Below are 13,331 nucleotides of genomic sequence, written 5' to 3' on the forward strand. Positions count from 1 at the left end.
CGACAGATGAATTTTAAGAACATGATGCTAAGTGAAATAAGCCAGTCACAGAAAGACAACTGTTGTAGATTCCACTTATGTGAGGTTTCTAGAGTAGTCAAGTTCATAGAGACAGAAAGTTGAATGGTTGCCAGGGGATTACATGAAAGTGTGTGATGCTAGTGCACAGTAAGTAACCCACAAAGGTGAGCTCCCATTCTTTTCCATTAATTCCAATGGAGGAGAGCAACCCTGCAGCCCAGGCGAGTCTACACTGCTAAGGGACAGAAGTGGAGCCAGAACCAGCTATCCTGTGTCATGCCCGCTTGTGCACTAGTCTAACCACCTGCATGGAGGGGGAGGTGAGAAGGCTGAGGAGTCCTGGCTCTCGAGGGTGGCACATGGGCTGCTGAAAGAGTTAAGATGGCCTCTTCCCCAGTCCTGGCCCTCCCCAGCCCTGCATCTGCCCTTGTGGGTTTAATGAGAAAGCCAGGCACTTGGTAAGAGACTATACCAATACCTTCCAGGGCGCCACTAACTCATTCAGCAGAAAGAGACTCAGAGCTGCCAGTGCTTTAGGGAAGATAAGTGAGTGGAAAGAAGGTGGTTTTTCTAAAGTCAGGCGGACGGAAGGATTTTGTTTGGTTGGGTGTGAGCTCCGCCCCTGGAGCCGAAAAAGCCAGGATCCAGCCTCCTCAGTCGCTCTCTTCACAATATTTGATTAGGAATTTGGGGGCGGGACCCTGGCCTGGCATAGGCCTGCACACTCTCAGTAGACACTCTGTCTCTCTCTCTCTCTCTCTCACACGTTCTCCAACCCAAGGACGCCAGACAGAGGGACGTGGTCACTCTCTGAAAGGTTCAGCTGGAGGTAAGTTTAGTCATTTTACTTCAGTTTTTGTCCCTTGTAGTTCCATAGCGGGAGTAAAGGAAGGGGCTGGGGCTTGGGGAGAGGGGCTGACAGGGGGCAGCCATTCCTCATTCTCCCATCCGGGCCATGACCCCAGGATGCTGGAGAGGGGCAACGGGGAGGAGAGGGAACGTGTTGCCTCTGTCCTACAGTTCCTTTCTGGTTGTTGGGGCGGGGGCATCTCCCCTTCTCGGGCATGAAAAAGGGAAGGACCAGGTATCTAAAGAAGCCAGGTCTGTCCTGCTGGTACTCATAATCCCACTACCCCAGCCCTGCAGTCTGTCCTATAGGCAGATGATGGCACCTGAGTGCTGTTACAGGGGAAGGATGGGGGGGTGTGAGTGTGTGTGTGTGTGTGTGTGTGTGTTGCTGGGGTGAAAGGGAAAGAATAAAGAGAAGTGTTGAGAATCAACCATGTTCAGGGAGCCATGAAGGAGGGTCCAATCCAGCAGAGGAGACAAATTTTGGTCTGACCTCTTCAACCCTGATTGGAGGGAAAGATTGTTCTCTAGAGTGGAGAAATGAGAGAAGAGCATTAACTCCTGAGTCAGCTCCCCACACCTCAGGGAGCACCAATCCCAGAAACTTTCCACCTCATGAAACTCTGAGCCCAGGAAGGTCTCTGCTGTTAGGGTGGGCAGAGGGATTTAAAAGTATATGACCCTGGAGCAGCACTGCTAAGAGATGGAGCGGAGGAGAGGCAGAAGCTCCCCACCCAGCCCTCTTAGCAGTCATGGCTCCTAAGGAGAGGCCCGAGTGGGCAGGATGCACAGCCCCTGGAAAGCTGGGTCTTGAAGAGGAAGGTGGCTCTCATCTGCCAACATGCCCAGTCTGGAAGGAGAAATGGAGACAGAGGCTCACTGTGCCAGCCTCCAGACATCTACCTTGGTCCTGCAGCAGCCCAGGGCTGTGCATGGAAAAATGCGCTGTTGGCAGTGGGCCGCTCCATCCGTCTGCTCTCCTGGCCGGAGCCAGGGCCCAGCCAGCGTGCCCAGGCAGTGGGCAGTTGGGTTGGCTTCTCAGAAACACTGTGAGTTCTTTGTCTGAGGCCCTGAGGCTGTTTGAGGATGAGCCAGGTGCCTCTCCTCTGCAACCCAGAGGCTAATGGAATAAGGGGGCCGACAGGAATCACTTTCAGGAAACAGAGAGGTCTGGGGCCTGGGAGGAACGGTGGCAGAGGTGACCAGATTGAGTGTCACAGTCAGGTTCTTTCCCATCATTGGATTTGATGCTGACTCCTAGATTCCTTTCTTTCTTCTGTCTCCAGTTGCCAACCCCAGGAGGCCCAACAGCAATGTGAGGGATATAAGCAACCCTTCCGGGACCAGGAAAGCTTCTAAGGTTCCTCTGTCCAAGGGTGACCCTCACACCTCTGGAAGGTTCCCATTGCTCATAAGGGCTATCCAGTGCATTGGCTATCGGTACTCAGAGTAGGGTGACCAGTAAGCTTCCTCATCTTCCATACCTTCAGCTTCCCTCCCAGAATGCACCAAACCCACCTTTCTCTCCAAGCCTGCCCTGTTCTCATCTCACTAACATACGAGCTCAAGGTAACAGGTTGCCTGGCTATGGGGGGAGGGGAGGGCTAATCATGGAGGCTGGTAATCCAGATGTCATCACAGGTAGCCCAGGATGGGAGAGGGGGATGCCAGAATCCCATTCCAAAGCCACATTCTCTTGGGTATAACACAGGTGTCCTCAACTCCTATTCCATTTCTCAGTGTTCCTCATTCATTTCTCTGTACCCTGAGGCTCTAGCATAATGTCCATGGCGGAGCATGAGGGGGGCTAACTCTTTACTTGATACCACAGAAGCCAAGTGCACTGACTCAGGCTCCACACACTCAGTACCCACCCTAGAAGACACCACCACACCTGGTGCCAGGGTCCCCAGTCTGGGGGGGACTGTCGCTGTTACATGAAGACGCTGTGTCAGCCAGGTAGCGTGCGTAGCCACAGACTGCCAACCAGAGAGCGTTCTCACCCAGCAGACTGCTACAGACACTGACACTTTGGAAGGCAGCCCGAGCCTCGCGGTGACTGCAGACGGACCACAACCCTCCCCAAACACTAGAAACCAGAAACCCCCCCCCAAGAGACCAAAAGATCTTCCAGGAGTAGTTCAGATCTTCCCCCTTTGAGGTCTCAAGATGCTTCTGAAGGTTTCCCAGAGACGGGGAAAGAACCAGAGGACTTTTTCCTTGGACTCTTGGAAAATATTATATCCCCGGGGAGTCCAGACTGAATGGGAATTCAGGCCTGAAGAGCACCCTCCCGCCCAGGGATGACTGCTGGGGCTTTCCAGCTCTCCCAACAGAACTTTCAGGTGGCTAGAGGCTCCTAAGGACGTGCCCCTTGGAAAAAAAAAAAATGCAGTGCCCCCCATTCAAGTTCCTTCTAATCTCGAAGGCTCTGCTTCTGTGACTCTGTGAGCAGGGTAAAATGTACCCAGCTCCCCCAGGTAGCCACGGCCCAGATGGACCAGGTGTGCGGAGCCGGCCCTGGGGGGAGGTGTGTGGGAAGTGAGGACGGGGCTCCCAGTCCCAGGGGCCTGCTGCCCAAGCCAGATCTGATCGCTCACAGCCCAAGGCTCGCCTCCCTGCCTCCCTGCTGTCTCACTCATGCCTGCTTGCTCTGTTCTCTCCCCCGTCTTGCAGAGAAACAAAATGCAGTGGGCCTCCCTCCTGCTGCTGGCCGGGCTCTGCTCCCTCTCCTGGGCCCAGTACGACGAAGATCCCCACTGGTGGTTCCACTACCTCCGCAGCCAGCAGTCCACCTACTACGATCCCTATGACCCCTATCCGTATGAGCCCTACGAGCCCTACCCCTATGGGGTGGAGGAGGGCCCAGCCTATGCCTATGGCTCTCCGCCCCCTCCAGAGCCCCGTGACTGCCCTCAGGAGTGCGACTGCCCACCCAACTTCCCCACAGCCATGTACTGTGACAACCGCAACCTCAAGTATCTGCCCTTTGTCCCTTCCCGCATGAAGTACGTCTACTTCCAGAACAACCAGATCTCGTCCATCCAGGAAGGCGTCTTCGACAATGCCACCGGGCTGCTCTGGATTGCTCTCCATGGCAACCAGATCACCAGTGATAAGGTGGGCAGGAAGATCTTCTCCAAGCTGAAGCACCTGGAGAGGCTATACCTGGACCACAACAACCTGACCCGGATGCCCGGCCCGCTGCCTCGATCCCTGAGGGAGCTCCATCTCGACCACAACCAGATATCGAAGGTCCCAACAATGCTCTGGAGGGGCTGGAGAACCTCACAGCCTTGTACCTCCAGCACAACGAGATCCAGGAAGTGGGCAGTGCGATGAGGGGCCTCCGGTCACTGATCTTGCTGGACCTGAGTTACAACCACCTGCGGAAGGTGCCTGATGGACTGCCCATCGCCCTCGAGCAGCTGTACCTGGAGCACAACAATGTCTACTCCGTCCCCGACAGCTACTTCCGGGGGTCACCCAAGCTGCTATACGTGCGGCTGTCCCACAACAGTCTCACCAACAATGGCTTGGCCTCCAACACCTTCAACTCCAGCAGCCTCCTTGAGCTTGACCTCTCCTACAACCAGCTGCAGAAGATCCCCCCAGTCAACACCAACCTGGAGAATCTCTACCTCCAAGGCAATAGGATCAATGGTGAGACTGACAAAGGGGAGTGGGGAGTGGCTGGCTGTTTCATTGGAAAACACCCTCTTGTGAGCGCTAGCAGCAATGCAAAGGACATAGAAGTAGGGGAAACAGAGAGCACAAATGAAGCCACCTTCAATCCACGTTCTAGCCCTGTCTAAGAGGTCCAAAACGGCACGCCCCTAGACTAAACAGCAGTGCTGGGAAAATTCGGGGGTGGGGGGTGTTGGCTTGGAAGAAGACTTCCCAGAAGAGGTAAGCTTCCATCTAAGTCTTGAGAGCTAAGTGAGCTCGGGCTGGAGGCAAGGGACAAAGCCATTCTGGGATGGGAGTGCCGCAGAGGGACCAGTCATTTAATGGGTCTCCTGTAGGGGACAGCCAGGAAATCTGTGTGTCTGAGAGGAAGGGCTCACGTGTTGAGGAGCAAGGAGAGATGAGTTTGCGGAGGTTTGGATGAGAGCAGTTCCTAGAGAGGGGGATTTAAGCTGAACTTCCAGGGTCCATCTTGGGAGGAAGGTGGACTGTTAAGAAACCATGGCGTTCGTTCTTACTCACTGACCCAGAAGAGGATGAGCTCTCTGTTTCCACATGCCCTACCCCTGCCTTTGCAACCGGCCATGTGTTTGGCTGTTTGTCTTTTAAACATAACAGCTGTTGGATAAGAATGTGCAGCCTCTCGGAGCTGAATGAGGTACTTGTTCTGGTCCGTTCTCCCTGGAGTACAAGGAGCCCCTGGTGGTGGGGCAGAGGTCCCCCTAGGGTGACAGGGGCCCTATCACCACAAAGCCCTGGGGCAGCGGGCAAGGACACAGCCCTCTTGTTTTCCAAGCACTTCCCGGTAAATGCCTAAAGGAATCGAAAGGGCTGCCTCTCTGCCTCTTAGAACTAAAATACTCAATTTGGGTGGAATGATCTAGTTGCTTTTCAGCTCCATGTCAGGATCTTGTGTTCAGAACGTGCTTACATTACCCCAGGGCCTCTGATGTTGGAATCCCAGCTGGAAGGTACTGAGCCTTCCTCGGTCAGCAAAGTCCCCCTTTCCCTGGGAAAGGACTCACTACCTGGCAAAGGGCTTTGAAGTGGAGCCTGCTGTGAGCAAACCACACCATCAAAGCACAGATAGGGACTGAGCCTTCATTCCCTCCCACTCTGTTCTTTCCCTCCCGGTGCTCAGGGAACAGATCAGTCATTTAGCAAGACATAAACGGGCTGGACAGCCCTCTGAGGAAGAGAGGCACCCTGTCCCAGAGGTCGACAGCAGGGCGGGCGAGGTAAGGAGGTGTCTGGTCCTCTGGTTCGAAGTGCAAGACACCATCATGGGCACCCAAACTGTTTTATATGTAAAGTTTCTCTTTTCTGGGGTGCGGGGAGGTCTTATTCCCAAGTGGGCCACAGCTCTGAGATGTCTCTGAGATGTCGCAGGCTGCAAAGGGGTTGACATTTACTTGTGGCTGTCCATCATCCCACCCAGAAGTCACCTGCCACCCTACTCTGAACCCGGGGGGCTGTCACATCAGAAATGTCACATTATGTGCTGTGTTTGCTCCTGAAGATGTGACAGCAAAGAATTAGCTGTCGTGGGAGAGAACCCATTGGTTACTGCCTGATGATACACAGTCAGAGGAGGTCGGGGTGGGAAGGGCTCCTGTCACCCCCTGCCTCCATGCGGAGCACGTCTGCCACTCAAATACAGGGTGGCCCGCCCCTTCGCAAGGCTCTGCGGAAGATAAAACCACTTCAGTTAAGTGTCCCAAGGTCTTGAGAGAAAGTTCTCCAGTAAGCCAAACAACCTAAAAATGTTCAGTGTCTCCCCCAAGTCCCTTCTTGTGCCATTTAAGCCAAATCCCCTGATCCAGTTATCATTTAGTCTCTCTGCCAGTCTTCTTCTGAGGCAAAATAACACCAGTTCTTACATTTAGTTTGTCTTAAATTAGCGAATCAAGACACGGGAGGTGCTTGGTCTGGGGCCTGGCACATAACTAAGAAGCAATACACAATAACAATGACTAGCTTCTCTTCTCCTTGCCACTTGGAAGTTGACAGGCAGAGTACTGTTTTGTTTGACTTTTTGCATTGTGAAGACGGGGGCACTGAGAAGAAGCAGCCATCTCTCCAGGCCACCCAGGCTATGTAGGTAAAACCCTGAAGGCCAGCCTTCAACATCCAAGGACCTGGCTCCCGGCGTCTCTGGCTGAGAACGTGAGGAATAGCTCTCTGATTCAGACCACGGGCAGGAAGGACAGTGCCCCAAGCTCGGGCCCCTCTCCTAGGGTGTCCTCCCATAGCCAGTGGGGGTGGTGGTGGAGGTGGGACTGAAGCAGTCCTCTGGGGAGGAGCTAAATGGAGGGCAGGAACTAAAGGGTGTGCAAGGGAATCAAGCCAGTCCCCTCCCTCCCCCTTGCCTCTTCTATTAGCATCTCCCTCAGATTTTCCAGCCTGGCAACAGCAAGGGAACACAGCTCGGAATGTTATTCAGTAGCTGTGAGATCCAAGGGAGCAGGGTGGGTACCCCAGGAGGAATTTGGAAAGACTTATGTCAGTATTTAATCTGGGCTGGAAAATGTCCTCCAGAGTCTCCAAGCAAAAGCCCTGTCCTCTTCATGAGCGTGGGGAAGGCAAACAGAGGGGCACAGTGCATCTGCTGTGTGGATGGAATCGATATACGGGGTGTGTCTAGCAGCCCCTAAGTATCCCCCATATTCACATACATGCGCAGGGATCCAGGATTTTAGCGGATGGTCTGAGGGCCCAAGGCTGGGGTAGAGAATCCATCTAGTGCAGTAGATTTGGAAGTGATCTATAAGCCAACCCAATTGACTTCTCCCCAGCCCACCCCACTCTACCCTCCTCCATGGCTACCACAGGCGCAGCCCCTGGCCTAAGCTCTGCCCCGAACCTGCCCACTCAGAGGCCACTTAATCTACTTCCTGAGACCAGAAAGGAGACATCCAGAAGTATCCAAAAGATCTCCATCTTCCCCACACCGCTCCCATCCCCACCCATTCCCCTCCTCATACTCCCCCACCCTGCCACTGAATGCTGTCCACAGAAGGGCATTTCCCATCTTCTCCCCTCTTCCCAGTCCAGTGTCCCATTATTCTTCGGAGCTGGATTTTCTGTCTTATGTTTGCAATACAAGTTAATGGGCGGTAGCCTCGCCCCATCTCCTCTTGGTCAGTTCTTAAGAGGGACTGAAACCAGTTGTTAGTGCTAATTGAAAAGCACTTTCTTCGCCAGCTTCTTTAAGCCCCCGCACTGTCCTCACAGCCTTCCCTTTCACACCCATGACGGCCCCCTCCATGAGGCCAGCCTCCTCTGGCTCCTCCCATGCCTCCCGACCACACTGGCAAGCTGAGCAACCTCTCTGGTGGAAGCAAAGGCAAGCTCTGGGGCTGCCCCCTGTTAGCGACAGCCCTGGAGATGTACCCCACCGAGATCCAACAGGTAACTTCTCCGGGAGCCCCTCTGGCAGGAGCCAGCTTCCAGAGGCCCTCAGGCACCGCGTGGAAGGCAGCTCTTCACGGTGACTTGTGCTGGCTCTCCTGGAGTTGTGCTGAGTTCTTGGTGTTTTCCCTTCAAGTCCCTAACCCAGGAGACTTGAGACAGATGTGGCCAATATGTCCAAGGAGACAACTAGAGGGAAAACAGAGGGATTTATGTTAAACCCAAACAGAACTATTGTATCTATTAAGACTATGTGGTTTGGGGCAGAGGGGAATATCTTCAAAAAGGAGACTTCTTTTGAGATTAAAAAAAGGGGGGTAAACCATATCATATTAAATGCAGGAGGCAAGGGAATTATTTATTTGACTTTTGAGGTCCACGACAGCCCTATTCATCTATGAATTTCCGCCTTCTTGAACCTCGGGGCCTTGCTCATTCCTTTGGCGGTGCTGGGAATGGAGACACGCACCCCCTCAAAGCTCCCGCACGCAAGGACACTTGTCTCCCTGCCCAGGATTTCTCTAATTTCCTGCCCCCTCTCTCTATCTGCAAAGTGTCAGGAGATATTCCAGATTTAGGTCCATCCATTTCCCCAGGCTTCCTTCTCAGAGCCGTTCAGCAAAGTCCTTCGAAGCTGCCAAGGTTGGTCTTTGACTACCTTCTGCTTCCCCCTGCTGTCCACAAATGGGAAAAGATCAGGTCTCGGCGGGAAGGACACTCAAGGACATTCCAGGGACTGCAGAGCACTGTGCAGCTTAGGGGTGGTTAGGAAGCGGAGCCGCCGACGCGGGCAGAGACCCCACCCCGGTCCTGGTGCTGCCCCCTAGCGGGGCCAGTCGCTATGACTCCGATCCGGGAAGACACCGCCCCAACCAGCCAAGTCCCACTCCTCGCCTCAGAAGCGTTGAAGCCGCTTCACAGAGGCCGACCGGCTTCCCTGTGGATCCGGGCCCCTGATCCGGGCTTCTCCCACCCACCCCGCCCCTCTTGTCCCCACAGAGTTCTCCATCAGCAGCTTCTGCACCGTGGTGGACGTCATGAACTTCTCCAAGCTGCAGGTGCTTCGCCTGGACGGGAACGAGATTAAGCGCAGCGCAATGCCGGTGGACGCGCCCCTCTGCCTGCGCCTCGCCAGCCTCATCGAAATCTGAGTGGCCCTTGCACGGGGCACGGGGCCGAAGGCCCCCACGCCCCACTGCATCTGGCTTGATGGTTTGGTTTGGCTTTTGCTGGAAGGTCTGGGACAGACCATGTGACAGAACTCCATGGGCTCCCTCTGTAGTCTTCTTCCATGTAGGCAGGGTCAGGTGGGATCAGGGGACAGGCAGCCTTTTACTGAGGGACATGGCTGCAGCTCTCTTTCCAGGACAGACGTGGTAGCAGAGGAAGTAATCCCTGGAAGTCCCAACCCCAGACCCCTCACTACCCCCAGGTTCTTCCCAATGATCTGGCGTCATGAACTTCAACAAGTCGCTTGGGCAACCGCACGACGCACGGAGCGTGCTTTCCCCACAATCCCTGGCTCTCTCCGTGAGCAGCGCTTGACCGCTCTCCTGCGTGCCAGGCGGGTGGTGCAATTACTCTGGGCTCCCTCTCAGTGCTCCTCGGAATATACCTCTTGCCCAACTGCCTCCTCCTTCACCCTCCTCATCCACTCAGCCTTGCTGCACACACACCTCTTCTGTGCCTTGGGCAGAGGCATGAGAGCCCAAGGCGTTTGGGCATCAGCCCCGTGGCCTGTGCGGAGAAGTCACACTAGTGTCTGGGGGGGAAGGAAACCAAGAGTCACCTCTACACCTCCCTAACCTCACTCCTTGAAAGCCACCAGATTGGAGGGCACCAGCATGATCACAATATTCAGGGACTGATATGGGAGGAGACAGCCAACCTGAGGCTTTCGTAAATGGAGGGGTTGTATTTTAGCAGCTGGGCAGTGCTTTGAAGGTGGATCAGACTTCTGCCCAGGAAAGGCCAGATCTTGCTTACATCAGCATCCCTCATAGGGGCAAACGTCCCGATTCGGCTGAATTGAGGAAGCAGGCCCCCGAGTTCCACCCTTGCCCAACACTCTCTGTGTTCCCAGCCGCTCCTTACTCGGGTCTTTATCCTCCATGGCACGTGGTTCTGAAAGCATGAGAAAGGTAGTGTGTCCTCTCCCTTTATCCAAGCAGAAAGGTCGACATCCTGATGGGAGAAGCAGACTCCGGCCAGCCCTGGACGTGCCTGGCTAGCCCAAAAGAGGACGCTGTGGTTCAGCTGTGTTAATTGATTTGTCCTGAGGCCACAGTGCATAGTGAAAACTCTGGCTGGAGATGCTTGTTGGGTCTGCGAAGCCTGTGCCAGGCAGCCAAATCTGGCCTGTGCCAAGGATGAAACCCTCTGCTTTCACATCTCTGAGCTACACCCTCATTACTGAAGATGCCTTTTGCTTTATAGCTTGGCTGGAGAGCAATTCCTTCTTCCCATGTCTGAAAGGTAATGATGCCTGGGGCCTCACCATCCCGCCCCTTTGGCACCATTGGGATGGAGCCATCTGGGCAGTCAGGGACAGGGACTGCCTGAGGACAGCTAGCCCTAGCCTGGCCCCTGCTCAGATGCCATTACATCCCTGATACTGGGTACGCTTTGCTGGGAAGCAGAGGGGAGGATCCCTGGACTATGTGCTTGGCTCCAGACTCAAAAATCCACAAAAGCCAAACCAGCTCATTTCAACAAAGGAGCTCTGATGTGGGGGGGCAAGGCTGCCCCTGCCCCAGGCTCTTCAGGAAGCGTCTGCATGTGAACACCATCATGCCTCTATAAAGGATCCTTATTACAGGAAAAGCATGAGTGGTGGCTAACCTGACCAATAAAGTTATTTTATGATTGCATCTCAAAGAATGGAGTCATTTAAGGCACACTCAGAAGGGTTACTTTAAGGGGACCTAGTGGGTCACATAGGCCCTGGACTGGACGAGCTCCCTTTCTCATCTTCTCTGCTTGTGCAGTTGTAGCTAGGTGGTTAAAAAAAAAAAATCACCTGTATAAAAAAAAGTTCTAGTTAGCAAACTTTGTGTTCTGGAAGTTCTTCCAGAAGTCTGACTTCCATCCCACTAGCTACACATTTCCTTCCATTTGGTCCCCAGGAGATAAAGAACAATTGGGTTTTTTCAGTCGTTGTTAACATTTTTCTCCCTCCGCCATCCTCCCTCCTCAAGCCAGGAATTCTGGGGCTGGCGGGTCCTGAGTATTGTTGTCTTAACTGCTCCTGCCCTCTACTGGCCACTGTGCAGAACTGAGGGTAGTCAAAGGCGATGCAGCCTAGCTAGGGAAAAGCCGCCGCCTTCAGCCTCCTCTCTGCTCTTTCATCCAATCTCTCCGGAAAGCCTCGAAGTGCCAGGTGCTTAGCAGATGTTATAGAAGTTAGGGGGGCGGACTAGACTGGCGCTGGGGACAGTCCGCTATTTTCTAATAGGGAAATCACCACAACTGATATTTATTGAGCTGAATATATTACTTACCGAATATATTCACTAATATATTCTGTGAAATTTTGTGCCGAGACGGCTTCCAGTGTTACAACTCCATCTTTAGCCAGAGTGAGCGAACTCGGTTCTTCTTCTCTGGAGCAAGAGTTAGGCGGGAACGGGAGGGGGTAAAAAGATCGGAAAGAAATCACAGCTTCAACCACTGTTCAAGGACAGCAAGTCCAGCACGCACACGTGCACAGAGATGCCGCGTGAAGCAGGTGGAGAAATGGACACATAGCCGGGGATCCCAGCCAAGCTGCAAGGAAGAATCCTCTGCCTCTCCGGAACATCCCAACCGAGACAGAGCCAGGCCCCACCCTGTTGCAAAGCTCCTCTGGTTTCTAAATCCCATGCCTCTCAAGAGGGGAGCAAGAGTGGGCCATCCCTCAGGCTCAGCTGGCTTTCCTTTGCGTCACCATTTGGTCAGTTCTTATTATGTGCTCGGTACTGTACCTACCTTCCCTCATTAGCATTCTTAACCCTTCTATGTCCATTAGCATTCTTAACCCTTCTATGTCCTAGGTACTAGTATTTTCACTATTTTACAGATGGGCAAACTGAGGCCCAGAGATACTGAGATCACCCCGGAAGGAAGCATCGAGGCCAGGATCTGACCTCTAGCCTGTCAGTTTTGCTATACTGTGTCTCCTGCCCTGGGCCTGAAGTCTCCATGTACTTGGAACACAGAGGGGCCTTGGTGGTATAGCCGGAGTGTCATAGGTGGAGGAAGGCCATCTGACTTGACTGTTGATGTACCGAAATCCATTCTGCTAGCATTTACAGTCCCTTTATGAATTTTCCAACTGAAATGTACTCTTCCTCGGTGCACAAGTATCCTTGGGCAGACACTGAGGTTACTACAGAGAAGGAAAGCAGGCAGCCCCTGCGTCACGGGCTTTACTGTCCAGTTCAATGACAAACATGGAACAAAAAAATTGGGGGGGGGCGGACCATGTCGTTACAAACTGAGAGAGGGCTGTGAAGGACATGAGCACGGGTCTGCGTGAGGATTAGCAAGGAGGCTGACCTAGCCTGGCAGTTCAGGGGCAGATAGATTGAGGTTAAGGAGGGAGAGCACCGTTAGCTGGATGAAGAGCTGGGAGAGGTGGTGCAGGAGAGGTAACAGCGTGTGTAAATTCCTTAAGTGGGAGGAAGCTTCTGAGTCACTGAATGACAGCGAAGATGGCTGGAGCGGAGAACGAGGAATCCGATAGTGATATGTGGGCAGGGGTAAAACTGCCCACTGCCTCTGTGGCAAAGAAGAAGGCAAACTGTCTCTTTTCGCAGATGACATGATACTTTATGTGGAAAACCCAAAAGACTCCACCCCCAAATTACTAGAACTCATACAGCAATTCAGGAATGTAGCAGGATACAAAAGCAGTGCACAGAAATCAGTTGCTTTCTTATACGCTAACAATGCAACTGTAGAAAGAAAAATTAGAGAAACTATTCCATTTACGATAGCAGCAAAAACCATAAGATACCTCTGAATAAACCTAACCAAAGAGGTAAAGGATCTATACTCTAGGAACTACAGAACACTCATGAAAGAAATTGAAGACACAAAAAGATGGAAAAACATTCCATGCTCATGGATCGGAAGAATAAAGATTGTTAAAATGTCTATGCTGCCCAGCACAATCTATACCTTCAATGTTTCTCTTATTTCAGACCCAAGTACCAAGAATCAGCACCCCACACCTCTTAAAGGCGTGTTTTATATTCAATCTCGCAGTTCTGACTTCCAGCCACTAGTGAGCAGCATCTCACTTTGCACCATCAGAGCCTTTTTCTGAAAACTTAAAGGCTTCAATTCACTCCTTTCTCCCAATTGCTCTGATCAGCTAGCTG

The 13,331-nt window shown here is 53.0% G+C and overlaps 1 protein-coding gene across 1 annotated transcript; it reads left to right on the forward strand.

Annotated features, from left to right (window-relative positions):
* The first annotated feature begins 721 nt into the window (after positions 1–721).
* FMOD (fibromodulin) lies at positions 722–10,834 on the forward strand. The gene is given in 4 exon segments (XM_027611710.2): positions 722–850; positions 3,547–4,123; positions 4,126–4,533; positions 8,968–10,834. Coding segments are annotated over 3 exon segments (1,128 nt in total). The 5' UTR covers positions 722–850; positions 3,547–3,555; the 3' UTR covers positions 9,120–10,834.
* Positions 10,835–13,331: the final 2,497 nt, after the last annotated feature.

The sequence above is a fragment of the Zalophus californianus genome, chromosome 10 (genome assembly GCF_009762305.2).
Source record: "Zalophus californianus isolate mZalCal1 chromosome 10, mZalCal1.pri.v2, whole genome shotgun sequence".
Classification (NCBI taxonomy): Eukaryota; Metazoa; Chordata; class Mammalia; order Carnivora; family Otariidae; genus Zalophus; species Zalophus californianus.